We start from the raw sequence: 26,965 nt of genomic DNA on the forward strand, positions 1-26,965 counted from the left end.
TTCTTATACTTTTAAAATTTACAATTTATCTGGTATTTTTATTTTTTACTCCTTTTCTTTTTTTTTGTAAAAGATGTCGTTTTTACGTTTCCGTTTCTTATTAAAAACGTCTCTTATTTCTTTTTTTTGTATAATTTAATTGCGCAGGGTAAGGAGTAGAATTCATAACCTATTGATATAAATCCCAATTTATTATAAAAAAAACACTTAACTTGTATTATAGGACAAATCCAATATATATGTTAGGTCTTGTTTAAAGGGAAACATGCTAGATGAGAAATGTTAGAAAGCCCGACGGTCTTACCGACGAGAAAGGAAGCAAAAAGTTGATTTTGCCCCCACGCCTGCTTTCTTCCTCCCTCTCCCATGGATCCCCGCTTGCTCTGTGCGTTTCCGCCGCCTCGCCTTTCAGCCATGGCTGCCTCGCCTCGCCCTCGTCGACAATCAATGCAGCGACTATCGGCAAGGGTGAGGCGAGGCTGCCATAGTTGAGAGGCGACGAAGACGAGGCGACAGAGAGGCGCGGTGGCGAGGTGAGGCTGCGGCCATGGTAGGCGAGACGCACAGAGAGGGGGGGCAGTGACCTGCTTTGCAAATTTGCAAAGCGAGCGAGGACAAAATCGTCTTTTTTACCCCCTTCTATGAGTCACTCTGTAGGTTCGTCGGGCCCCATAGAGCGACTCCATGCTAGATTATGTCAACACGTATTTTTTAAAATATATAAATTAAAAAACTGCTCTGAAGAATAGGGAATTTGCGAAACGGAGCCCGGGAGTTGGATCGGAGCCCATGGCAGGCTAATGCTGATGTAGTAATTGGGGAAGGAAATTGCAAATCAGAGTCTCCGATACCGTCCCGGCAACTGATGAATCCAAGAAGGTTTCCTTCCTTCTTCTCAATCTGTTCCCAAAGCAGCCGCTTCAGACAAGCCCCTTCCTTCTACTAAAAACCCTAATTTCGATCATTCAGCTTTGGTGTCTCCTCCTCCTCGGCGATGAAACCTTCGGTTTTGCTGTGAAGACGACAAGCCTTTTGGAAAACATAATTTTGCGACTTCAATTATGGATGCCAAAGACATATTGGGTTTGCCCAAAACTCCATTGCCTCTACCCCAGGAAAAGAAGTCCAGGCCCCAGAAAGATTCTCAAAGAAAACCAGATGGTATTTCGCGCGAGGTACTTAGTTCCTCTCTTCCTTTGACTTCATTTTTCTTGAGTTCGGTTACCAAGTTGCTTCTGGCTTTCAGGTTTACGCGCTTACGGGTGGTTTGGCCCCTCTCATGCCTTCCATCGACGTTGCTCAACTGAAGCGCCGCATTCAATCAGAGAATGAGAAGGTCAGTGACTGTAAAGAGCATCCAGCATGCATTAGTTTTTCTGAATTATTGCAAAAGTTTGGTATATAGTGTGTGTCCTGACAAGTTTTAAGGTTTGAAGTTAGGTTTTAGAATCAGGAACGATATTTTCTATTTTCCATGTGCTGTAAATTACCGTGCAAGTTCAATGTGTGTGTTACAAGACTTAATGTTGCTTTGTTTAACTTTGGCCATTTTCTTGTAGTGCTTCTACAGTTCTACCTAAATCACGAGGTTTCGCACTATTTCTATCTTAAGCTGAAATGAATTGGTACATTGTTGTTGAACTGAAATGAATTGAAATTGGAGGTGTCAAACTTTATTGTGGGTAAATTGAAGCAGTTTTCTTGCTGGTGACCAAGTTTGTAATGGAGAAACGATGTGTTGATTGTATCATTGCATTTGGTTTTCAAGTTGGTGTGACTGATAGCATCATTCTATGTGCAATTTATGCCTTCTCCCCTGAATATGTTTTGGTCTATTCTTTACTAGGAATTAATCTTTTATAACTATTGTACTCTTATTGGATTGTTTTCTAACAAAGCTTGGCCTTCTCCTTTAGGTTACATGGCAATGGCTTCCTTTTACAAATTCGGCTCGAAAGGATAATTTGCATCTTTATCATTGGGTATCTTCTCATGTCCGTGTGATGTTCATTGGAGACTTCTTGTCAAAGGGTTTGAGAAATTTTGTTGCTCGTATTTTTTAGGTCAGAGTTGTAAATGGTGTTCCTCCAACTGGCGACTACTCGTTTGCTAAGTATAACAAGGTATGCAAACTTATGATTCTGTTTCATTTATTTCATGTGATCCTCAGAATTTCTTTTTATATATTTGTTAATTTCTCTACTTATTTATTTAGCATCATTTCACTAGAGGCTTCACAAATCCTACGTGTAACTTGGTGTGGTGCAGTCTGTTGATGTTGTCAAGTATACGGACGAGGAGTACGAGAAGTATTTGACTGATCCTGTAAGTATCACCTTAAGCTTGCTTTTTTATTTTTTTCCTTGACTGGATTACCAGTGGGCTTGAGTAATTGCTTCTGAGGGTCCTGCTGTAGTTGTTAGGAAGAATGTTACTACTAACAACATAAAGGGAAGATATGGGTCAAATTTGTGTTAGCTTATGTTTTCTTTTTAATGCTGTACTAAAACAATTGTGTTGCTAGTACATTTGAATTCTGATGCCTAATGTTGTTGGAGCAGAAGACCCAATAGATCAATCTGCTAGTGTTTAGGGTTCTTGCTATTGGGTATACGCTTTTGATGTTTGGTGAAATATTATTATTTGCTTGCCCCTCTAGTGAATTTATTAAATACAAAAAAATGTGTATTATAATTTTCTACAAAAGTTGCACTTGCATTAATCCCATTTAAATTGGTTTAGTTAAGGGTTATAGCTGGTTAATAATCTCTATCCATGACCATATTTTTTGTAAATCCATTATATTTCATGTCATAGTTAAGGGTTTCTTCCCCCCTTTTTACAATTTTTCTTTATGTTTTGGTGCAAATTTCTTTAGTTTAGTTCATTTTCCTTATGAGTGCATCTATTGATCATCTCTTCATATGTTTAGGTCATCTTAAATGCGCCATATATGTTTTATCTTGGCTAGGTGCTTTCCAACTTTAGAAATTTACAGTTATATTTTGCATATATTGGTGCTTAACTATCTAATTTTCTGTACCATACAATAGAATTGGTTTTACAGCAGTTGTCTACAATAAATTTATTCTTTTGTTTTTGATCTTGAAATCTTTTTTAAGCATGCTCTATACCCTTTAAAGTAGGCTTTCCAAACTTACATATTGAGCACATCTTGCCCTCTTGATCTCACATGTAACACCTCCAATTATATTGCTTTAGTGAACCCATAATTGTGCACATCTGCTCACCTCAATATGATAAGAGATGAAACATGGTTGCTTCTTGTTAATTGTCAATATAATTTCTTGAATTTAAGATTTTTTTTTTTAAATTGTTTGTTTGAATAACGGAGAAGCTTTTGCTCCATGTTGGTCAAGAGATGGCAAGGAAGATCATTTGCCAAGCTAGTGAGAAACCTTTGGTATAAGCCTTTTCCTAGGTTGGTCACAAGTGTTCTATAATTTGATGGATGGCAGTAGGGGCATTGTTAGGTCAGTATGAGGAAGAGCTCTACGGTTGAGGTGGGTTTCTAGGTTTCTTCTTAAAGCTTCATTTGATGCTAGAATAGCTAGGTCTGGGAAGATCTTTGTTTCATTAGGAAGGTGTTCTTGATTAGGAAATGCAACTCTTTTTCAGGCTTCATGGTAGTTCATTTTGGTCTTGGGTGAACAATGGGTGCTGCTAGATTTGTGTTGCAAAAGCTGAGCAAGGGTGGTTCTTATTGGCATTGTTGTTGTTATAACCCTTTGGGTAGAACTCACCCCCAAAAGCTAGTTGTTGAGGGGAGGGTGCCCAAGAGGTTATAAATCCCACACCAAGAGCCCATACTTCTTGATGCGGGACTACCTTATAATGCACCATAACATACCACCATGCTCCGCAGCCCCGACGCCCACGTTGGCAAGTTGGAGCCATGCTTTGTAGCCCTGGCCATGGCCATGCCGGCAGGTTGGAGCCATGGGGCCGGCTTTGATACCATTGTTATAACCCGTTGGGTAGAACTCATCCCCAAAAGCTTCTAATTTTTCTCTAAGAATTCTAATCTCTCTCTCGTTTCTCTCTACTACTACTCCCTCATTTCTCCCTAAATTCTTCCCCATTTTTGTCCAATTTTCCTCTCCCATTATTCTGTTTTTGATCTTACATCAATTGGATCCTTCCGATTCCCAATCCAACCCTAGGCTAAACCCTAGGTTCATGACAGTTGTGGAGGAATTTGTCAACATACTGCTTTCACCTGTTTCAACAAAGCCCTTAGTTTTCTCTTTTAGAGTTGTTGCTTTGAAAGACAGCCTTCTCTTGACTTACCTCTTGTTGGATGTTGAGGGCAGGGCTGCTGAGGTGGATTTCTTAAGATAGAATGAGGTTTCTTCGGAGGTTTTTGGTGGCTCAAGTGGTTTCAGGTTATTATTCTAGGTCATTGCTCTATTGTGCGCCCTTCTGTTATTTAGTGGTAAGAGTTTGGAAAATTTTGGTGGAGGTGGTGAGCTCCCTCTTTTATTCGAGTTTCCCTCAAATGATGCGATAAGAGGAGTTTGTGCTGCTTGCTCGTGGTTATCACAAGGAACTCAGTTTTGTTTGTCTTTGGGTTTTTGATATCTGGTTAGTGTAAGGAACATGCTTGGCCTCCTGTTATATTTCTCGTGTCTTCTTTTGGTGTTCCTAGGCATTTGTGGCATGTGGAGTGAGTTTTTAGAGTTCGACGAAGACATCAAATCTAGCCAGAATGAGCAATGACCTAGAATAAAAGTTAAGGTGGTTAGTCTCCTTTTATTGGCATCAATCTCCATTGAGATATCAGGATGGGTTGCAATAATCCCATGTGGATGGAAGATGACCCCCCCCCCCCCCCCCCAAAAAAAAAAAAAAAAAAGAAAAAAAAGAAAAAAAAGAAGAAGAGGATAAACACCCACACACACAGCAATAGCCCTGTCCACTTTTCTTTGGTTTCCTTTCCTCATTTTCTTGACAATCTTATTAAGTCACCTTAACTCTTTGCATTCTGCCAGTCATTTTACATTTTGGCAGTTTCTTTTTTTTTTTTTTTTCTTTTTTGGTGTCATCTAACAAACATATCAAGTGTCAGGTACATAAATTCTAACGTTCCAGTCAATTCTATTTATGGCCTTATCTTTTGCAAGGCCCTTATAACTTTTTTATTTTCATCCACAAAAGGAAAAAAAAGAATCTCGACTTTGAAGTTTGTTTGATTAATCGATTTTTTCCCTCTTCTCTGTATAATTTTATGAGGGCAGATTTTTTTCACTTTTTATGGCCTTGTAGATGTGGACCAAAGAAGAGACTGATCAACTGTTTGACTTATGTGAACGGTTTGATCTCCGCTTTATTGTGATTGCTGATAGGTTTCCATCATCTAAGACTGTTGAGGAACTAAAAGATCGCTACTATAATGGTATATATGTTGCTTACTCTTTGTTTCATTTGATGTTTTGATATAAATGGTCAAATATTTGTCTACCATTTGATTAGACATTCTTGATTTGATCTTTGAGGAACTGGTTATTGTTGTCTTGATCAGTATGGTTTTCTATGTGTGTAGTGTCTCGAGCCATCTTGATTGCTAGGGCTCCATCTCCTGGTGATGTTTCTGGTCACCCTCTTGTTAAGGTTTGGCAGCATTATTATGATTCTTTTCCTGTTTTCTTGTAATGCTATTTCTTTCTAGATGATCAGCTTTCTGCACTTAAACTTTGTTTGTTCTAACTGTTAGTATTTCTGTTTATGTAGGAACCCTACAATGTTTCTCAAGAGATTGAGCGCAAGCGTGCGCTCTCTATGGTACTTTCACATACTAAACAGCAAGAGCGCAAGGATGCTGAGGTTTGAATTTACTTTTGCATCTCTATGGTAAAGAATATCCATTGGCCTTCTTGCCTCATCCTAATTAGGCCTCTAAGCTCTGTTTCTTGTCAATTCCCCCCCACCCCCCCAGGTTATTGCTGAGGCCAAGAGAATATCTGAGGCACGCATTGCTGAGAAGGTAAATCTCACTTCTGGATTAGGCCTGCCTTTGGTTTTTTAGAGTTCAGCTCATGATGCGTTGTAGCTTTGAAAGTGGAAGGAAATATATAGTCTTTCTTATGAATATTTATTCTGATTTCATTACCCCACATCCTAGGATTGCATATGTTATTTGATCTTGCTTTTGTCAATTATATGTTGGCAAGCACCTTGTCTGCATATTGAAGGATATTTGTGACCAGAGGTATGAAAGCTTCTGGAGTTTGGAAAGGGAACATTATACTGGCTTTGTAAACATTTCCGTTTGACTATTTTCTTTATCATAAATTTACATTTCAATGGAAATCATGGTTTCTCTTTTCTGGAGTGGCAACCTGGGTGAATTTTGATTTGGATGGATATTGAATTAGATTAAAGAGAGAGCTAAATGGCTAAAAAGAAAAAAAGAAAAAATCAATGAAGTGATAAGAGCATATTGTTTCCTGGAAGTTTTATAATTGCTTTTCTGTTGTTCCAAATCGCTTCCTGCTTCTTCTTCAATCTATATTCCAGATCCCTGTTTTTTTTTTCCCTCTCTGGTTTTTCAGCTGTTGCAATTTGCTTCCATTAATTGTCTTTCGTTCTATCCTAATGCAATCTACTTTTTATTTACTCTATGCATATTTCGACTCTTCTTTTTCTTGGCTGGCATTGTTGGGTTGTTCTTGCTTTCATGTGCTCCGCAGTTATGTGTTCTATTTTCATTATTTCAGGCTGCTGAAGAGTCTGAATTGCCAGTGCCCTTAAATGTCACTCCCGAAGGCACTGAAAAGGTTACTGTGCCTATTGACACTGCATCGCCTTCCTCGAGTGTTCAGTTTGCTTCTTCAAATGTTGCTCCTTCAACATCAACTGCAGACAATGCCTCTAAAACTGCTTCTCTTCGCTCAGTATGTATCATATTTTGGAATTATTTTTTTATTATTTTTATTTCCTTTTTAATGTTTGGAAGTTTAAAAGGGAGAATTGTTTTTGCATCTCAAAACAAATTTGGCTTGTCCTGGCCACCTCCTTGATTTTTCTTTGTGCCTTGTTGATTATTTGTGGCTTCTACTGTCATTTTCTTTTAATTTATTTATTTTTTCTTTTTTTGGGGGGCTCAATTTGGTCTGCCCTTGGGCCATCCTTTTTGTTGATTTCTTTTTTGATGTATCTCCATATATTTATATTAATGCAGATCTAAATGGTTTATGGTTGGCTGTTTGACATTATTTCACTTCCTAATAGTAAATATTTGTCAAAAGAATTTTACTACCCTTACTGATTGAGGAAAGTTTTCAGCTCCGAGTTTACACACGAACATATGCACTTGACCAAATGGTGCAAGCTGCAAGCTCATCTGCTGGACTCAGGACTATCAAGCGGGTTGAACAGACATTACAAGAACTTGGGGTTGGTTTTTAACCTATTCTGTTAACTTCATTGCCTTTTCTGTTATGGCAGCATGACTTGAGTTACATCAAACACAATGTCACCAATGCGATTTTGTTTCTTTGTATGCAATGGGGATTATCTGTCATAGGGTACTAGTGATTTTATTCTTTCCATTTGGTTGGAGATGTTATTTTTTACCTGCATCATCATTATGTAAAGCTATTCCAAGGTAGTCAGAGGTGTCACACACATGGGCCATGGCGCGACATCGGCTATTTTTCTGTTTTAACGTTCCTTTCGTTTATACTATGCTTTTATGTTTTCATTTACTTAATGCAATTGTACTCGTTGGGTGATGGCAGCTATAGGATGAGAGGATGTCTAAGGGAATATCCTACGTGTAAAGGGGCCTGGGAAGAGACAAAATAGTTAGTTAGGAGGGGTGGAATCTACTGAGATAGCACCCAGGCTAGAGGTTATATATCCTCGAACTAGCCTGTAGGGGTATGAAAAAACTGAGGAATATTATTCTCCTTCTTTGTTATCTCTCTCTCGCTTTCTATCTCTTGAATCTCTCTTTCTCGTTGCTGTATCTCTCCCTAAGATCCCCTTTCTGACCTTCTAATTTGTACCCAATTAGAAGGTTGCATATTTGTCACTGTCGAGTTGTGACAAACTGGTATCAAAGCACCAGTTCTGGACATTCCGATAGAAGTGAGGATGGCAGATGGAACCCACATGAAGAATTTTGAAACGTAGTTGTAGCATGTTAACTCGACAATGATCGAGCTCCAAAATAAGATGGGCCAGATGGAGGCCGGAGGAACCCAGAACTGAGAGGCGATCTGAGCTATGGATAGAAGGATGGAAGGGGTCTTGGAAGGAATGGGACAAAGATTGATTGGAAGGTACGGAGCAGAGGTTGGATGGGTCCATGGCTAGACTACGAGACGACATGTAACAATTCATGTTAACGTTCACACGGCAAAACTAGGTAAGAATGGCTGAAAGCTTTCCTCCTAGAAATAGAAATGAGCCCATACTGCATAGAGATGACGGAAATAGGGGTCGTGCCAATGTGGGAGTAGAGGCTGACCTAGAAGAAATGTTGGAAGGAGTGGTTGGTAACAATAGGAATGGTAACGATCAGAATGGTGTGCATAACGTGCAACACCAAGGGTTCACTATGCCTCGGATGGAGATTCCTACCTTCGAAAAGGTCAACCCTCGGTGGTGGGTAAGGAAATGTGAGAGGGTGTTCGAATGGAACCATGTACCAATGAGGCAATTAGCAATACTCACTGCAACCTATTTTAATGAGGCTGTCGATGCTTGGTTCCAGGGGTGGGTAAGTGTGCAGAATGAATTTACCTGAGAGGAGTTTGTGATCAAATTGTGTGAAAGGTTTGGAGAGAAAAACAAGGTGGGCACCATTGAAGAGTTTAACAAGTTTAGACAAACTGGGAGTGTAGAAGTATACTTAAAGAGGTTTGAGGATTTGTGGTCTTATATGACTCAACAAAACCCACACCTTACTGAAGCTTATTTGTCAAGCTTCTTGAGTGGACTGAGTGAGGACATAAGGCCAATGGTAAAGATGATTAGACCCCATTTAGTGGAACAAGCAATTGAGAGTGCAAGATTGCAGGAAATGACTGTAGAAGCGCTTAAGAGAAAGCAGCGACAACAACACAAGGGGTTATATATGGGACTATCCTATGGGGGAGGCAAGTATGTGAGCTGGTAAATCGGCAAGAGCGGAGGTGGCACGAAATAGGGGACATGGCCCAGCACAGTGCCTTATGGGGAGCAATTAAGGGAACAAAGAAGGTTAGCTGGCCCTCTGTTTTAGATGTGGAGATAAGTACCACTTCAAGGCACCAATGTAAGAGACAAATTCTCTTGCTGGAAGGGGAAGAAGAGGATGAGGCTGAAGGTTCCAAGGAGGAAGTAGAGGAGAATAGTGAATTGGAAGAGGAGAACAACGGAGAAATTTCACTGCATGCTCTCAACCAACAATAAGATCATTAAGGTAGCCGGGAGTGTGAAGAATCATGGCCTACTGATTTTAATTGACAGTGGAAGCACACATAGCTTCCTTGATGAAGGGACAACTAAGAGGCTAAAATGTCCATTCCAAGGGACTCAACCCCTAAGTGTGACAATCACAAATGGCAGCAGGATAATCAACAAGTCAGCATGCAATGGGTTCACATGGGAGATGCAAGGAGAGAAATTTGAGGCAGACTTGAGGCTACTACATTTAGGAGGGTGTGATGTGGTGTTGGGGGTAGATTGGATGAAGGAGGTAAGCCCTATTAGTTTCGACTTCAACAGGATGGAGGTGTCTTTTGACAAAGAAAGAAGGAAAATGACATTGTCAGGGGAGAGGGAATTGGGAGCTTGCAAGATGATCTCGGGGAGGAAACTACACAAGATGCTGAAGAACAAATGGTGCCAACTGTCCCAACTGTTCTCATTGATGGCTATGGGGGAAGGATCACTTGTGGCAATAGAGGGAGAGCCTGAAACAAAGACCGACGGGAAAGCACACGTGTCAATCACGACTCAGCCGCGGAAGCTCGACCAGGTGCACACCTAACACCTAATTGATGAACTGTTGGATAGCTACAAGGAATTATTTGTTGAACCCACAACCTTACCTCCAATCCGAACCTTAGATCATTCAATAAACTTGAAGCCTAATACGGAACCCATCAATATCAGGTCCTATAGGTACTCCCCAACCCAGAAGACCGAAATAGAGAAGATGGTGAAGGATATGTTAAACCAATCCTTCATAAAACATAGCCAAAGCCCATTTGCCTCGCCAGTCCTCCTAGTTAAAAAGAAGGATGGATCTTAGCATTTTTGTGTTGACTACTGCGAATTAAACTCCTTAACCATCAAAGATAAATTCCCCATACCCCTCGTTGAGGACCTAATGGATGAACTGCATGATGCCCATTTCTTTTCAAAGCTGGACCTTAGGTCTGGCTACCATCAAATCAAAATGAAGCCTGAAGATGTCCCCAAAACCGCTTTTAGGACACACCACGATCATTTTGAATTTTGGTGATGCCATTCGGGCTCACCAACGCCCCATCAAGATTTCAGTCCCTAATGAATCAAATTTTTGAGCCTTACCTAAGGAAATTTGTCCTAGTATTCTTTGATGACATCTTGGTAAATAGCCCCATCTTGGACCAACACATATCTCACCTCAAAACCACCCTAGAGGTCCTTAGAGCTAACCAACTTTTCATTAAAAGGTCAAAGTGTGCATTTGGGTAGAATCAAGTGGAGTATCTGGGGCATTTAATTTCTGGAGCAGGGGTGAGCACTGACCCTAAGAAGGTGGAAGCCATGTTGACATGGCCAAAACCCACAACCTTGAAGGCCTTGAGAGGATTCCTTGGACTAATCGGGTATTATCGGCGATTTGTCAAGGGATATGGGACTGTAAGTAAACCTCTAACATAACTCTTGAAGAAGGGGGGCTTCAATTGGGGGCAGGAGGCCGACATAGCATTTGAAAGATTGAAGAGAGCAATGAGAGAAGTGCCATTTTGGGGGCTACCCGATTTTAGCAAGCCATTTGTAGTGGAGACAGATGCTTGTGAGAGTGGTATTGGGGCAGTACTATCCTAGAAGGGAAGACCCCTAGCCGTCTTAAGTCAAGCCCTAAGTGGTAGACATGAGGACCTAAGTATATATGAGAAGGAATTATTGGTTGTGCTAATGGCTATGGAGAGATCGCGCCATTACTTAGAAAGGGGTAAATTATAATCCAAATTGATCATGAGAGTTTGAAGTTTTTGCTACAACAAAAAATGCAAACTCAGCTACAAAAGAAGGGGATGGCTAAGTTAATGGGGTTAGACTATTCCATACATATCAGAAGGGTAAGGAGAATGTGGTAGCGGACGCCCTCTCAAGATGTTATGAAGACAGAGAACTAGCAGCTATTACTATGGTAATGCCGGATTAGTGCAAGGAGGTAGTGGACAGCTCTGTAGGGGATGACCAGGTGCAGGAACTCATGCAAGAAGTGGCAGTAAGGCCACAAGGGATTGGGGGTTACACTCTGAAAGAAGGACTGCTACGACTACAAAACAGGGTGGTCATAGGCAAAAAGAGGGATCTGAGGAAAAAAATACTATAGTCGTTGCATGAGTCTACCCTAGGGGGACATTCGGGAGTCCAAAACACCTATCTAAGGATTAAGCAGCTATTCCACTGGCCAAGACTAAAGGCGGACGTGAAGGAGTTTGTATCAGTTGTGATACTTGCAGGAGGTGCAAATATGAAAATGTGGCTTACCCCGGGTTACTCCAGCCAGGTTTGGACTAGTGTATCTATGGATTTCATTGAAGGATTGCCCAAGTCAGAAGGGAAGGACAGTGTGCTGGTGGTGGTTGATAGGTTCACCAAATTTGCACATTTTATAAGGTAGGCTCACCCTTATACAGCCCAAGAGGTGGCTAGAGCCTTTATGGATAGAATAGTGGCCTTGCATGGAGTACCAAGTGTAATCATATCGGATAGGGACAAAATCTTCACTAGCAACGTGTGGCAGGAACTGATGAGGGCGATTGGGATAAAACTCAACATGTCAACTGCCTACCACCCCCAAACAAACGGAGAGGGTAAACCAGAGTTTAAAAACCTATTTTAGGTGCATTTGTATCCTACACCCTAACCAATGGCACAGATGGCTTGCTTTGGGCCAGTGGTGGTACAACTCTACCCACCACAACACCCTCAAAATGTCTCCCTTTGAAGCCAATTATGGATACAAACCCCCAATATTACCAGCCATTGGAGGGCAGACTACGATTGCTTCAGTGGAAGAGTATTTGCAGCAAATGAGGATGGTACTTAGACAACTCAAGCAAGAATTAGCCTCGGCCCAGAACAAAATGAAACAAAAGGTAGACTGAAAAAGGAGTGATAGAGAATTGGAGGTTGGGGAGAAGGTTTATCTGAGATTGAATCATCCCCATTTGAAGTCTCTTATTCAAGGACCAATTACTAAACTACCCCCCCGGTATTTTGGCCCGTTCACTATCTTAGCTAAGGTGGGAAAGATGGCCTACCATTTGCAACTCCTTGAAGGATCTCGAATGCACCCCTATCTTCCACGTGTCTCTCTTGAAAAGGTCATCAGGAAAGGAGCAGGTCAATCCCGAGCTACCGCCCTTGCGTAAGGAAAAGGAAAGGGTGGAGGAACCCGAAGCAATATTGGATAGAAGGGTGATCCATAACCAAGGGGTCTCTCTCATTCAAGTGCTGGTGAAATGGTAGGGCAAAGACAAATGAAGTAGCAGCTGGGAATATTTGCCAAGCCTCCTTCAGCGATTCCCTAGGGCAGCCAGCCTCCTCAGCATTTCTTGAGGACAAGAAATCTTTTGAAGAAGGGGCAATTGTCACACACATGGGCCATGGGGCGACATTGGCTATTTTTCTGTTTTAACGTTCCTTTCGTTTATGCTATGCTTTTATGTTTTCATTTACTTAATGCAATTGTACTCGTTGGGTGATGGCAACTGTAGGATGAGAGGATGTCTAAGGGAATATCCTACGTGTAAAGGGGCTTGGGAAGAGACAAAATAGTTAGTTAGGAGGGGTGGAATCTGCTCAGGCAGCACCCAGGCTAGAGGTTATATATCCTCTAGAACCAGCCTGTAGGGGGTAGGTATGAAAAACTGAGGAATATTATTCTCCTTCTTTGTTGTCTCTCTCTCTCTTTCTCTCTCTCTTGAATCTCTCTTTCTCGTTGCTGTATCTCTCCCTAAGATCCCCCTTCTGACCTTCTAATTCAGTACTTGTCGCTGTATTTCTCCCTAAGATCCCCCTCCTGACCTTCTAATTCGTACTGAATTGGAAGGTTGCATATTTGTCACTGTCGAGTCGTGACAAGAGGCAAAATGCACCCCTAGGGTGCTATGGTAGTATATTGCCCTAGCTGCAGCCTAAAAAAGCGCCCACCTGTGTGAAGCAAGGTGCTTAATTTGATTAAAACAATAATAAGTATATTAACATGGAAAGATAAGCATGTAATGTTTGTAAGTCTTCTAAAATACTCTAAAATACGAATTCTTGTAAAAATTTCAAGCAAATAACTTTGGGGTCTTCCAGAAAAATAGATAATCTTCAAACAAACATCTTTGGGATCTTTCAAAAAATTGTAGTTTCAAGTTGAATATTTTTCCCCACTTCCACTTAATAAAACACATTCAGAATCCATTTATTGTAGCAGTAATAACAATACCAAAAAATAAAAATGTAATATATCATAAAGCCAATAAAGAATGAACATAAACTAAACTAAACTAAACTAATTGCATAACATAACCACCATCAATAGCCCCATTATAAGCCCAAAGAGACCGGCATGCTAGAATTTCAGGGAGAAGAAACATAGAGATTGGGTGTCAATTGCATAGCGTCTATCAACTTTTACCTTATGGCTTTGTTCACTTGCATCCTTGCATATACTTTGATTTTCGGGAAAATAATTGTTCATGATTATGTTTCTATGGGTGAATGCAGTATACATATATATATGACTAGGAACTTGTTAAACAACGAGCTTGCTTTGTACACATTTTTACATCAAAATACTGTCGTAATGCCCTTTTCTGTTCCAGGTAAATTTGAAACCAAAAGTTCCAACAAAAGCTGTATGTGCAGAGCATCTGGAGCTTAGAAAAGAAATATTGACTTTACTGAATCTTCAGAAACAGGTATTCGTGTCTAAGATTTGTCCTCAATTGTATCTTGTTTAAAAATTATAGGATTTATTAATTAATAATTGAAGGCTGCTATCCTTAACCTTTATTTATTGTGCCTTTTCCTTTTGTAGTTCAAAATTTTCTTTACAACAATTTTTTTCTTTTTTTTATGTTGAGGTTTGAGTTTTGTTTATCCCGGTAAAGCTGCCAATTTGTATTCATACAATCCAACCAGAGTTATATTAACATATGCGGTGAACAGTCTTTTTGCATTTTGAGGAATTGTATAACTTGGTGGTTTTTCCTTTTAGCTTGTATATTGCTTTTTATTTCTGCTTCAGCAGTTCCTTCTGCACACTGGTTTGCATAATTCAAACTGCTTGATATCCCATGGCACAATCTATTGTGTTGACATGCAGTAATATGCATGAAGATAACAAAATCTTTCATGTGGTTTTATGATATTGCTGTGAGTTAGGTTTGGCACTTTTCACCAAATGTAAGAGCCCCCACCTTAAATCCCTCCCCTTCTTAATATCTTTTCTCCCCTAGAGTTGGACTCAGTCTGCAGCATCTGCAGTCAAAAGAGTCCAAAAATTGTCACCCTTCTGGTCTGGTGAATAAGTCTTGCTTTTAAGAAAGTAGTGTGCTTCCCAAGGAATTTTAATCATAGAAGAAAGCTAAGAGGGATCCATTCATGTGCTAGCAGTAGAAAATTTGTTGTAGATGCCATATAGATTCCTCCAACGCAACTGTTACACCTGTTTCTTAGTGTAGTTATGTTTGACATTTGGCTGTTTGGCAATCAGGTTCAGTATAAGGAGGCAGAAGGGTCATCTTATCGTGACAGTTCGTATGCTGAAACACCAAACACACCTAAGGTGCGTGAATTGTCTTTAATCCGATTAAGTAGACTATAATATATGGAATATGGATACTTGCACATAAATTGCTGCCTTCATTTAATTGTTTTTCATCACTTGGTTTCAATGAAAAATTATGGTTTGCGTTTTGTGCGTGTGAACACTTGGTTCCTATGTTCACAGCATTTGCAGCGTGGTGTTGATCAGGACCGTGCCTTCATTCCTGAACCAAGTTTTGGAGGTAATGTTGAAGTGACAATGGACACTTAATCTGATTACATTCTCTCTTCTAATTTCTTTTTTCTGTTATCATTTATTTATTTATTTTTGAGAATCTTGAGATATAATGCTATGCAATGCCTGCTTGAGATTTCAGGGGAAAGAGTCGGTAAAAGGGACCATAAGCGGAAGGTACACAACCATTTTTTTTGTCTATATTTCAGATAATCCATTTAATTCCATGTTTGTTTCGGGCTTTTATTCAAATAGTGGTATAACTTTAATGTGTTGGGTTTGAAGGCACCTGGAAGGCCGTCGGAAACTCCATTGGCCCAGTCTAAAAGGCCTCGGAAGTTGAAGGCTTCAGACGGATGAATGAGGGGTAAATATCACCAAATGCTGTTAACTTTCTCATGGTCTGTCTACCTCTAGAAGCACAGGTTGGAAGTGGTAGCTGTAATTATCATTGGATTTGCTGTGTGTGTGTGTGTGTAAGCAGAAGTGTGTAGAAGTTTCAACTGTACACAAGAGTTTTAGAATTTATCTTTTTGGGGCGTGCAATGCAGAGCAGCGACGCGTTCTTGTGGTAAGTGAGCAGTTAAGGTATTGTATTAGCAAGATCCGAGCAAAGTGGCGCGCTGTTGAAAGTTTAGGATAGATAGATAGATACCATGAAATATGTTGCTCCGCATCTGTTGGATGGATATGATCTATTATTAGTGCAAAGTACAAGTGCTTATATAAACTCTCTCTCTCTCTCTCCCTCTCTCTCTTGACCATATGGCTTCTGTTCACCACCACGAATGCTGAAGCCCATATTTATGATGGGCAAAATCCTGTGATATTTGCTTGCTTGCAGCACTTGTAATCAAGTAAAGACAACATTGGTAATGTCTGGAAACCTCTCCTTGATTGCTGCTTTGATTCCTGACCCTATAGACTCGGGTCCCTCGTACTTTACAAAGCAATCTCCACCACCCCCTATCGACAATACTTGCACGCTCCCACCAAAGTTCTTAATGGCTGGTCTTAATATGTCCAGATGCCCGTTCACTGCCTGCATTTCCATAACAGCATGCATGATGCATATATCAATTATCAAGCCTTTTTTCTATCAGAAACTCCCAATCAAAAACATAAACCCAAGGTATTTATAAGAAGCTCACCTCAACCGTTGTCTCGCTAACTTGTTCATCATCATATACCTGGCGAATATCCTTAACTGCATCTCCAAATTTTTCCTTCAGTACACGCTCAATCCCCATCTTCATGGTCGTCGTTGAGCTAGGGCAGCTTCCACACGCCCCTGTTACCCATCATGAATGTTATCCCAAGAAAAAAAACGTATTTGCAAGACCCAAAAAGACGAGAAGAATACACATAGAACATCGAACAGGCAACAGCAACAATTGCTCGAGGTTTGAAGAAGCATAAAAAAGAAACCATCTTTATTAACACAAGAAACTAGCAGAAGCTGTTCAAGGTAACCCACGAAATAACATCCTGAATTGAAGAATTGTAGAGAATTCTCAAAATAGAGTAGAGTAGAGAAGAGAAATGCGATGTTCTTCGTATCATATGAAAATGGAATCGGAAAGGGCGAGGGCGAACCTCTGTCAGATTATACGATCTGCAAATATGGAAGAAGAGCGAAGCAAGAAAAACCTTGGAGTTTGAGCGAGATCACACCGTCCTCGACCGAGACGACGTCAACGTTTCCACCGTCGGCGATGAGGTAGGGCCGAACGTCCTCCAGAACGAGGTCCACATTCTGAGGCGTCAGTTGGAATTGCTTGGCTGAGTACAGGCCACTGGACGACGAAGACGAGGCTTTAGTTGCCCATCTTTGGGAGACCCATCTGGGTCCGGAGGAGGAGGAGGAGGGGGAGAAGAAAACTTGAGACGGAGATTTGGGAGGAGGATTATTGGGGGGTTTTTGTGGCGAAGAGAGGGAAGGGTTTCTGCACAACCACCCAGCTGCCGCCGCTGTTGTTGCTAAGGAGGACGCCATCGATTCGATTCGACTCTACTCGACTCGACTGGAAATAGAAGGGATGAATGGGGGGTTTTGCTCGGCTCCTCTCCTTTATTCTGAATCAATGGCTTGTACGACTTTCCTTCCTTTTCTCCCAATTTACTTGAATTTTTGGTCAAAGACAAAAACTTTTTACATAAAAAGTAATAATAATAATAAAATAAAAGATATATATGCACACACGCGCCCGCCCGCAGAACCACAGCCTGTGCATGGTTGGGTCAGATGGGCCGTCCTCCGCTGGACCTGCGCGCCATGCTCGTGTTTGCCAGAGTACTTGGAATTTCCCACCACCAAATTTGTACATTTTCCACGGCTACTCTGAACGACACCATTAACGGCTGCATCCGCAACGGGCATATAACTAATGCTCGCAGACTCTTCGACCTGAACCCCTCATCCCGAAATGTTGTCTCCTGGAATTTAATGATCTCCGGCTACGTGAAACACCACCAAATCCAACACGCTCAGCTAGTGTTCGATGAAATGCCCGTAAGAGACGTTGTTTCATGGAACACCATGTTGACGGGTTTACAGAAGATCAGAGACCCAGGAGGGATCTACAATTATTTCCTACAAATGGGAAGGGATGGATTGAAACCCAACGAATTCACCTTCTCAATAATCATCAGCGCTCTGTTGGACACTTCATTTAGCTCTTTGATCCCACAGTTCCACTGCCTCACAATTTGTTCGGCTCTAAATTCGAGTGTGTTTGTTGGGTCGGCATTGATGAGGGGTTACACTGATTTGAAGGGCCGCGTAGCTCTACAGCGTGTTTTTGAGGAGATTTTGCCTAAGGACGTCACATCATGGAATGCGTTGGTTTTGGGCTATATGGATCTGGGTTTAACAGCTGAGGCTCGGAGATCTTTCGAGATGATGCCCGGGAGGAATATTATTTCTTGGACGACTTTGGTTAATGGTTATATCCAGAATAGGAAACTTGATGAAGCCCGGTCTATTTTCAATGAAATTAGTGAAAAGAATGTTGTCTTGTGGACTGCAATGATAAGTGGGTATGTACGGTATGGTTGGCTTGTGCAAGCTTTGGAGCTGTTTTTACTGATGTTGAAATCGGGATCCCAGCCCAATCACTTCACATTTGCGAGTGCTTTAGACGCCTGTGCTGGTTGCTCCTCGCTCCTCATGGGTAAGCAACTTCACTCCAAAATCTTGAAATCTGGGGTTACTCTTGATGTGATCTTGTCGACTTCTCTTGTTGACATGTACGCAAAATGTGGGGACATTGACGCGGCATCCCGCGTTTTCAAGGCCATTCCAAAGAGGAATTTGGTGTCGTGGAATTCAATCATTGGGGGTTACGCAAGCCATGGCCTTGCATCTAGAGCTTTGGAAGAGTTCGAGAGCATGACAAGGAGTGGTGTCAATCCTGATCAAGTTACTTTTGTGAACATTTTGTCGGCATGCGTGCATGGTGGTCTGGTTGAAGAAGGTGAAAAGCACTTCAACTCCATGGCAACCAAGTATGGAATCAATGCAGCAATAGAGCACTATGCTTGCATGGTGGGTCTATACGGTAGAGCAGGTTATCCAGCGAAGGCCGTCAGGTTGATTCAAGAAATGCCTTCGGAACCTGACTTGGTCGTGTGGAGTGCATTGCTTGCAGCATGCAGGTTGCATTCAAATAGCAAAGAGGATGTACAAAGTGGAGAAAGATCATCATCCTGCTGTATATATAACTGAGGTGATATGAACCTTCTAACTAGTTATATTTCTCATAAAGCACACAGCTGCTTCACCTACTCCTTCCAATCCCAGTGACAATGAAACTGTCCTCACAAATTCAGGAATGCAGAAGCCAAGCCTTTGTCGCTGGCAACTGCCAGGATCAAACTAAATCAGCATTCATTCAATTCACAAATAAAATTCCCTCAGGGGCATCACCATAATCTATAATCTGAAAGAATTGGTCTGTATACCACTACAAGAAAAACGAAAAACTTTATTTCGAGGCTATGGTTACAAGGATGTACAGAAACTGAATACAGTGGTCCCTATATTAGATCAAAGGTGGGCAACATAGTGAGTGAAGCACTTGCTTTCATACAACAGCTATTAACTTGGTCCTCAATGACTATTTAATGAAAACTCTGCCCTATCCCGACCTTCTAAATTTGAACCAGAGGCCTGCTCTGCAAAGCTGCACATAAGAAAACACTGAAATTAATATTTGTTCACACGACCAAAATGCATAAAGAGGAACCTACGCAGCAGCCTGTACAAGGAAGCAAATCATGCTCTAATGTAAACTCACAAATTCAGACTGTACAAACAAATGGTGGTTTAACTATATAATCTGAACCCATAGTTAAGCCCCCACTATAAGCAATAATTACATGTAAAAGAACTCCTACGGATCAAACAAAATCTGGCTGAACAAAAAGATTTGAATTACAAAATACAAGAACTACACCGGTGACAAGAAAATAAATAAACACCTCGCCATTATCACAATGTCAAACGGTTCTATGTCATTACTCTAATGCCATTTCATCTATCATTAACAAACAGTGATGGATGGTTGCCCACCTACGTTCTTTCAGTAACCCATTAGATATTTCTTACCTGTAGTTGATGCCTAAAAACTTAAAATTGCTTGAAAAAAAAAAAATCAATATAGAAATGCGTATGCATGTGCATTATATATATACATGTGTGTGCGTGAGCGTGTGCACCTAGATATGCCAACCAACTTAGGATATTTTCACAAAACACGCCTTCAATGCAACAACACAAATGAGATGGTGCATAAAACAGAAAATCTTCCAAGAAACAACCCCCAAGAGAAGGACAAACACACCTGGGAGACACAGAACCAAGGCCACTGCCATCATTTGCAGATAGTTTATCATATAACTGTACTGAAATAAAACCGTTTGTAGCTACTGCTGGCTCGGGAGACCCCTGAAAACTCACACTGCAACTACTTCTGGCACAAAATCCTGCAGAAATTAGAACATCAGAAAACTTGGGCAGTTTCTCCTTATTTTCTTGCTTTTCTATTTTCTTTTATGGTGTTACCAAAATCCATCTTGATGCAATGAACAAAATATTATTTATTTTTCCTCCCTGGCTGAAATGTTTCTGTTTCCTAAGCAACTGACACCAAACAACTGTGGAAAATAAAATTCTAGTATTTCAGGAGAAATGTACTGAAACTTGCCAAATTTGCCAAAACACTACAAAACATATCCGAAACAATGAGTTGTTTCAAAATGCATTAAGAATATCCAACAATCTTTTTTCAATAAAATAAGATATCTAGATAATAAATGGAATCTAAAACTTATTCCAATAAAAAGAAAAAATGATAAGAGTTTGGATATGCCGAAAGATACTTATCCTCTTCTGTTTTTACTGGTACCCTTTTCATAGATATTACAGTTGATGCATTTCATTTCTCACTATTACTTAAATCTAGCATTTTTTTATGAACCTATTTGCCTAAATTACTGCTCAAAATTCTCTTTCTTTAATGAATGTCCATATTTTTGTGACATATTAACCCTTACTCTTGCTCACCAATATGATGAATGCTTCTAAACTGCAGGCAAGCAATCATAGTTTCCAGAACAAATGAGAACAGTTAGCTTTAAATGTTTCTATCCCAGAAATTGCCCTAGCTTAAAAGCAACTTCAGTAGACCTCACCGCGTCAAACACCATTTGCTACATCCAAACTTGTTAGCAAATAATTCCGGCACAAAAGTTCATAATGATACACTCATTCTATAAAATGCATAACCAGTTGCATTTCTCAAGCAAACAGACAGATGGAAATAACTATTTAGCCGGACCACCAGGCCAGATGTCTAAATATTCCCATGCAAAAACAGTTACTATAATCCATTTTATTGCATTGCAGTCAAAATTTTGATTGTGATGGAGTCTCTTGGACAGAGTTACTCATTAAGTATGTTTCATAAATGAAAATGAAATGAAAAACCACCAATTACTTATGAAATACAACCATTATATGTAACTGATAGTAGACTTCTAATGGGACGAACAATTCTTACCAAGGATTCAATTATCTGGACCAGGGCAAGTATCTCTAGGATGTTTTAATCCCAGAGACCCTATCTTATCTATAGAATGTGAAACATCTTAAGTTATTATAATATTCCTCACATCCTAGTCATCGTCTTTTACTAGGTCTAGACTATGAATTCCAGGAATTTATGTTATCAATAAATTTAGGGCCTATTTGGCTTTGCTTTGAAATTTTGCTATTATCAGAATCACTCTTATGAAAAGTGCTTTTGCAAGAAACTTCAACTTCCTACTTCACAAAAAACTGTCGTATACAAAAGCACTTTTTACATCAGTCAAACACAATTAAGAATATGAAAAAGCACTTTTACATATTTAAAAGGGTTTTTATGCTGTACCGTGGCATAGCTAAACAAGCACATAGTAAGGGCCACAATGCTGTGCAAAATGTTAACACTTAGTAGGTAGAACCAACTAGAACAAACACCACTGAACATAAGATCATAACAATGATGATAGAAATAAGTGAAATCGCATAAGAAGAAAAACACAGCAGATTCCAGTGGTTTAACTAACTAGACAGACCAATCAAGAAAATGTGTAAAACAATAATCAAATTGGCTCTGAACTTCATACAACAACCTACATATTAGGGATATGCTATTTTCATTTCTTTTCTTTTTTATAGATTATTATTATGCCGCTTTCCACCTTGTAGGGTTAAGCCATATGTTGTTGTTGTAGATTATAAAGTGACGCTACACTGAGCAAATATAAGCATAGACAGTACGAACTGCACAAAAACAATATATAGGAAGAAAACAGGCCATCAAACTCAAAATTCCAAACTATACCCTGGAAGAGAATTATGAGAAAGAAGAAAATGGTGATGATCATGGCAGATAGGCTGGTATATGACGATGATGATTTACCCTCCCTCATCTTCCTCAAAGCCTTTGCACGTTCATTACGTGCACGCCTCTTCATGGCAAGCACAGAGATCTCCCTTACCAACTGCAGATCAGCCGCATCCAACAATGGACCCTTGGGAGGCCTTGGAGGTTTGGCAGCTTTTTTGTAATTTATCGTTTTATATTTCTCTTTCACACGCTTGTTTTCAGTAAGGGGAATATCCTCTCCACTCTCCTCCGCTGAAATATTTCCTATAAGAAGTTCTGAATTCCCAGCTGCGGCCTCGCTAGGTTCTCTGGAATTGCTGTAAGAGTTAACATCACATTCACCCCCAACTGATCCATCAAAACTTAATGAACCACCTAGAAGACTACTGAACAAGCCGATTACTTGTCCACTGCCTGAAGCAGTGCCCCCTTCATCACTAGCTATTCTACCGCTTTCAAGATCAACCGAAAGTTCTCTGTCTTCTCTGATAAGACGGTTCATTATTAGACATACATCAGGTTTTCAACTCTCTGCAAATCTCGGTTTACCACAGCATCAAAATATTCTTCCTAAAATATGGGTCAATATTCCACCTAAATTGGCCTGCACATGAGAATCCGGAAAAAGGAACAATTAGCCATGACCAGGTGAAGAAATATTTAAGCTTCACAGAGTAAATATTTGAACTTCAATTGTTTTTTTTTTTGGGGGGGGGGGGGGGTAGGGAAGAAAAAATTCAACAAAAAGGGCTTCGGATGGCCACCTAATTTATTCCATTAACATTCTCGTCGCGCTTTTAAGCAAATCCCTTGCCATGTCAAATTATTCTCTAATTCACCAGGTACCAAGGAGAACAATCACAAAATTTGACTCACAAGCGGCCTCGAAACTTGAAGCGCTGAACATAATCCTGCATATCCAAGATAAAACCCCATTCATCCTCGTCCGAATTAGAAAATGGCAAGGCAAGGCACATCCAAGATAAAACCATTCCTTTTATAAACTCTGGAAAGCGAAATTAATGGGTCAAAAACGACCGAGAACCCGGAAAAGCAAGCAACCATAGGGGAAAACGCATCGGAAATCAAATCCAGGAATCGGGACAAAGAACAACAACCAAAAAGGAAGCCAGAAAACAAAGAAAGAAATTAAAATCCCACAAAGAAAAGAAACAAGAAAGTATCAAGTTTTACGTACCCTTCTGGAAGAAGGAACCCTAGGAGAGATCTTCGCCGGAAACGAAGATCGGTGCCAACATTCGATTTGTCCTCCGTATCTCGGAGTTTCAGGCCTTTTTAATAATAAGGGGTTTAATAATACGCGTGAACCCTGTCCTGCCCTGCCCTGCCCTGCCCTTGTGGCGACTGGCTGGGTTTCCTCCTGTGTTGGAAGAGCCGCTGTTCGCGCCGCTCCTTTTGCCATACATTTTCATTAATTTAAATCTAAAATTAGATAAATTTACAATTAAACATGCGTTTACTACTCTTCACTGAATTTGCTTCGCCAAATTCATATTTTTGCACCTTTTTTTAGCTATTTTTCAATTATATCCATAAATATGTATTTTTTTAATTAATTTAACTTCTACATTTCAATATTTTTTACGTAAAAATTTTAATTTTTTTTTATTATTTTGAGTATATTCATTTACCTATATTTTAAATTAATTTAATTCTTTGTACTAAATAAAATGAGTTAAATTACTTTTTTTTATATATCAAAATATAAAGAGTTAAATTGATTAAAAAATACAAGTGTAATTAAAATAATAAAAAATTTAAATGATTATATAAAAAAATATAAAAATATAAGAATAAAAATATAGATTTGATCAATTTTATTTAAAAAACAAATTACTATACATTAACATTAACCAAATTGGCAAAAATAATTTTTATTTTTTAATTCTCAAGTAGGCCACCCCACCCAAGTGTAATGAGTTTGATTAAAGCCTGGGATGATTAAGTCTTAATCCATTAATCTTGAATTATAATTGCTAAAAATATGAGACATTTAATTAAGGATAATGTTATTTAGACGTTTGATTAATTCAAATTCTTGGTTCAGCTGCTGTACCTGTAATAATCAAGTCAACCGATTTAAATTGAATTGCTGCCGGCCATTTGTTAGTAGAAAACGATGTGGAATCATTCTGGTGGGCTTGGGGGGCTTGGACTTGGACTTGGACTTGGAGAGAGAGAGAGAGAGAGGGGTAACAGCCGGTTAATTATTCTTATTTTAATCTGGATTACAATAAATTTATTTGGATAGAATCTATCTAGAATTGTCTGGATTAATGTCCAGCTATTATCATCCCACAATAATTCTAGTGACAGACAGACAGACAGACAGGCAGGCAGACAGAATCAACCTTAATTTACAAATGAATAAGAAACAAGAATCAATGCTCATCATCATCCATCACAACTTGAAAGTAGGTTTACCATGGCCTGCATGAGCTTCACTTTCATTTGCAGACACATGATGTATTCCGCAGTCTCTCCAAACAGCCCTGCAAGGGCAAGCCCCTCCTCCTCCTCCTCCTCATCATCATCATGTTCATCCCTCTTCTTTGGAACAAGTGTCCTCAATCTTCTCACCCTTTTCTCGAATATTCCATTCATATTAATCATGCGCCGCCTCCTCTTCGTCGTCCGGATTAATCTTCCACACTTCTTCTTGCTCCCCATCATCACGATGCCGCTTCTGCTGCTTCTCGTCGTGATCATGGCGGCAGTGTCCGCTCTGCTGCGATTATAAATGCTTCTTCCCCCGTCTCTTGACAAGCGCTGCAACTCGTGGGCAAGAAGGGACGAGGGTTCTGCGGAAGCACCCATCAGTGCTCCAAAAGGGACGCTTTCGAACAATTAATTAATTAAACCCACCTGCAGTAGTACTTTCCTCTCTCTCTCTCTCTCTCTCTCACTTCTATGCATACATATGGAAGCTCTTGACGGCTGCACAATTATGAGTGAGCTTGTACGTATATATATAGACAAGGGGTTGGGATGAATATAAATTAGTTAAGTTGGGTATCCAATGGGGATAATATACATAATTTAAAAGTTGTGTCCAGATGCAGCCAAAGAAGGGCCAGGACCCTCCCACAAGACAAAGTTAATTAATTTGATAGGAGGAGGCTTCCAAAACGAAAGGGCGATGATTGAGTGAATGAGAGAGAGCCAAGTGTAGCGGGCGGCTAGCTACTACTGTTTTGCCTTGTTGCTGCTTTGAGCGCGCACACACATGTGTGTGTGTGTTCAATATATAGTTGATGTATATGCACATGCACCCCACATGATGATTCCTCCTATTCATTATCAGATCACCAGCAGCTAAACCGCCCTACCTAGCTAGCTATTGCTAATCTCTTCCATCAAAACACCCAGCTGGATTATTCTTTCCCACTTTCCAAATTCAATAATGCATATGAATTGGGGGTCCTCATCAATTCCTTGCTCATTCCAGCTCAATCAACATATATATGCATGCGCCTGCATGTTGATCATGCCCACATGATGCTATATATATACATACACATGTAAACTTCAATTTTCCATGCATGTTTCCAGAAGGGAAGCCTATAATTAAGCATATATATGAAGGGCATAGCTAGCTAGTGTTAGATTCTTTGTCATTGTTTGTCTCAACAGAAGTGGAAATTTCAGATCCTCGTGTATTGGCCAGCTCCACCGCAAGGAAAGACGATATTTTTTGTGACATTCACGAACCGCATGTTAATTATCTTCTCGAAATTTAATAATTAATTATCATCATCGTCATCGTCATCGTCATATCATCATCATCATCATCATCATCATTGAAGTATATAATGATGAATCATGCATGCATGTATCTGAAAGCAACTTCCTTCTTCCAAGACATATATATCAAGAAGTATATATATATGTGCCTCATCCTACCATTTTCAATGAAACCCACCCTCGGATGATTCAGATTCAGATGCTGCTAGCTCACAGTGCACGATGCTTCAAATTCTTAGTAATTCTTCTCCTTCTAGCTAGCTAGCTAGGTATATATATAGATATATATAGGCAGCCAAACACAGAGCCAAAAAGATTCTGGGTGGGTTCATTTGTTCAAGTGAGCTGTTCCTGTTCATATTAATTACGACATCCAACTTATTTAATTTTGCACCAAATTAAGGGTTGATGAATTGAACATGCTCTCTCACATGTATATGGAGTTTAAGACAACACGTAAGAGCCATCCATCTGGCCATTGCTTGACATTGGAGAGAGGTCGGATGGTTCTTAAACATCTGTGTGAATAACTGATCAATATTAAATATATATTGCTAAATACAGTATGTATCCTAGTAAATAAAAATAACTCGGTATATTGCTCTCATATGTACAATATGCTCCTTATTGAATTATGTAAATAAAAATGTTATTTAGATATAAAATTATTATATATATTTCATGCGACAATCAATATAACTCTATAACAAAGCCGAGAAGAGGAACAAATGATAACAACCTCACTCATCCATCTATTATTGAGATCTTGGCCTTTAAATGGTAGTCCTAAAACTAATACATCAATATTACAAAAATACAATTGTTCAACAATATTAGATTTTATGCTGTATTGATTCTATAGTTTGTTGTATTGTTCTAGTTAGTGTATTGTTTGTTTTTTTGTTGTAAAATGTTGTTGTGTTGTTTAGTGGCAGTTTTGTAATTTGGACTTTTAATTTTAGTTTATTATTTAAGCTAAGACCATATTGAATAAAGGGGTCAATGAGGCATTTTAATCTGCTATCTTTTTCTT

The 26,965-nt window shown here is 39.7% G+C and overlaps 5 protein-coding genes across 9 annotated transcripts; 2 read left to right on the plus strand and 3 right to left on the minus strand.

Moving 5' to 3' along the window:
• Positions 1-733: 733 nt before the first annotated feature.
• On the plus strand, positions 734-15,966 carry LOC127796714 (SWR1-complex protein 4). 3 transcript variants are annotated; one of them, XM_052329023.1, is made up of 17 exons: positions 734-879; positions 970-1,175; positions 1,247-1,336; positions 1,917-1,982; positions 2,064-2,123; positions 2,269-2,325; positions 5,287-5,416; positions 5,564-5,631; positions 5,752-5,844; positions 5,957-6,004; positions 6,738-6,914; positions 7,306-7,416; positions 14,052-14,147; positions 14,945-15,016; positions 15,182-15,239; positions 15,375-15,409; positions 15,518-15,966. In XM_052329023.1, exons 2-17 carry the CDS (start codon positions 1,062-1,064, stop codon positions 15,590-15,592), a joined length of 1,350 nt encoding a protein of 449 aa, XP_052184983.1. In that variant the 5' UTR covers positions 734-879; positions 970-1,061; the 3' UTR covers positions 15,593-15,966. The 3 variants fall into 3 exon arrangements, with proteins under 3 accessions (XP_052184983.1, XP_052184984.1, XP_052184982.1); XM_052329024.1 differs by having other exon boundaries at positions 741-1,175; positions 15,518-15,599; positions 15,784-15,966; XM_052329022.1 differs by having other exon boundaries at positions 741-1,175.
• Positions 15,883-17,228, minus strand: LOC127796716 (nifU-like protein 1, chloroplastic). The gene is made up of 3 exons (XM_052329029.1): positions 16,883-17,228; positions 16,384-16,523; positions 15,883-16,274 (listed from the first exon to the last, which is right to left on the minus strand). Exons 1-3 carry the CDS (start codon positions 17,226-17,228, stop codon positions 16,086-16,088), a joined length of 675 nt encoding a protein of 224 aa, XP_052184989.1. The 3' UTR covers positions 15,883-16,085.
• Positions 17,229-17,444: 216 nt separating this feature from the next.
• LOC127796713 (pentatricopeptide repeat-containing protein At4g02750-like) lies at positions 17,445-19,930 on the plus strand. Its single transcript, XM_052329021.1, has one exon. The coding sequence runs from the start codon at positions 17,478-17,480 to the stop codon at positions 18,957-18,959; it is 1,482 nt and encodes a 493-aa protein (XP_052184981.1). The 5' UTR covers positions 17,445-17,477; the 3' UTR covers positions 18,960-19,930.
• LOC127796715 (uncharacterized) lies at positions 19,193-23,566 on the minus strand. Of its 3 annotated transcripts, none has more exons than XM_052329027.1 (5): positions 23,366-23,566; positions 22,932-23,078; positions 22,201-22,771; positions 20,077-20,218; positions 19,193-19,416 (listed from the first exon to the last, which is right to left on the minus strand). In XM_052329027.1, the coding sequence occupies exons 3-5, from the start codon at positions 22,667-22,669 to the stop codon at positions 19,344-19,346; spliced, it is 684 nt and encodes a 227-aa protein (XP_052184987.1). In that variant the 5' UTR covers positions 22,670-22,771; positions 22,932-23,078; positions 23,366-23,566; the 3' UTR covers positions 19,193-19,343. The 3 variants fall into 3 exon arrangements, with proteins under 3 accessions (XP_052184987.1, XP_052184985.1, XP_052184986.1); XM_052329025.1 differs by having other exon boundaries at positions 22,123-22,771; positions 23,366-23,562; XM_052329026.1 differs by lacking the exon at positions 22,932-23,078 and having other exon boundaries at positions 22,123-22,771; positions 23,366-23,562.
• Positions 23,567-24,395: 829 nt separating this feature from the next.
• LOC127797933 (uncharacterized) lies at positions 24,396-25,131 on the minus strand. The gene has a single exon (XM_052331136.1). It carries the CDS (start codon positions 25,003-25,005, stop codon positions 24,583-24,585), a length of 423 nt encoding a protein of 140 aa, XP_052187096.1. The 5' UTR covers positions 25,006-25,131; the 3' UTR covers positions 24,396-24,582.
• Between the last annotated feature and the right edge of the window lie 1,834 nt (positions 25,132-26,965).

The sequence above is a fragment of the Diospyros lotus genome, chromosome 3, assembly GCF_014633365.1.
Source record: "Diospyros lotus cultivar Yz01 chromosome 3, ASM1463336v1, whole genome shotgun sequence".
In the NCBI taxonomy this organism is placed as follows: Eukaryota; Viridiplantae; Streptophyta; class Magnoliopsida; order Ericales; family Ebenaceae; genus Diospyros; species Diospyros lotus.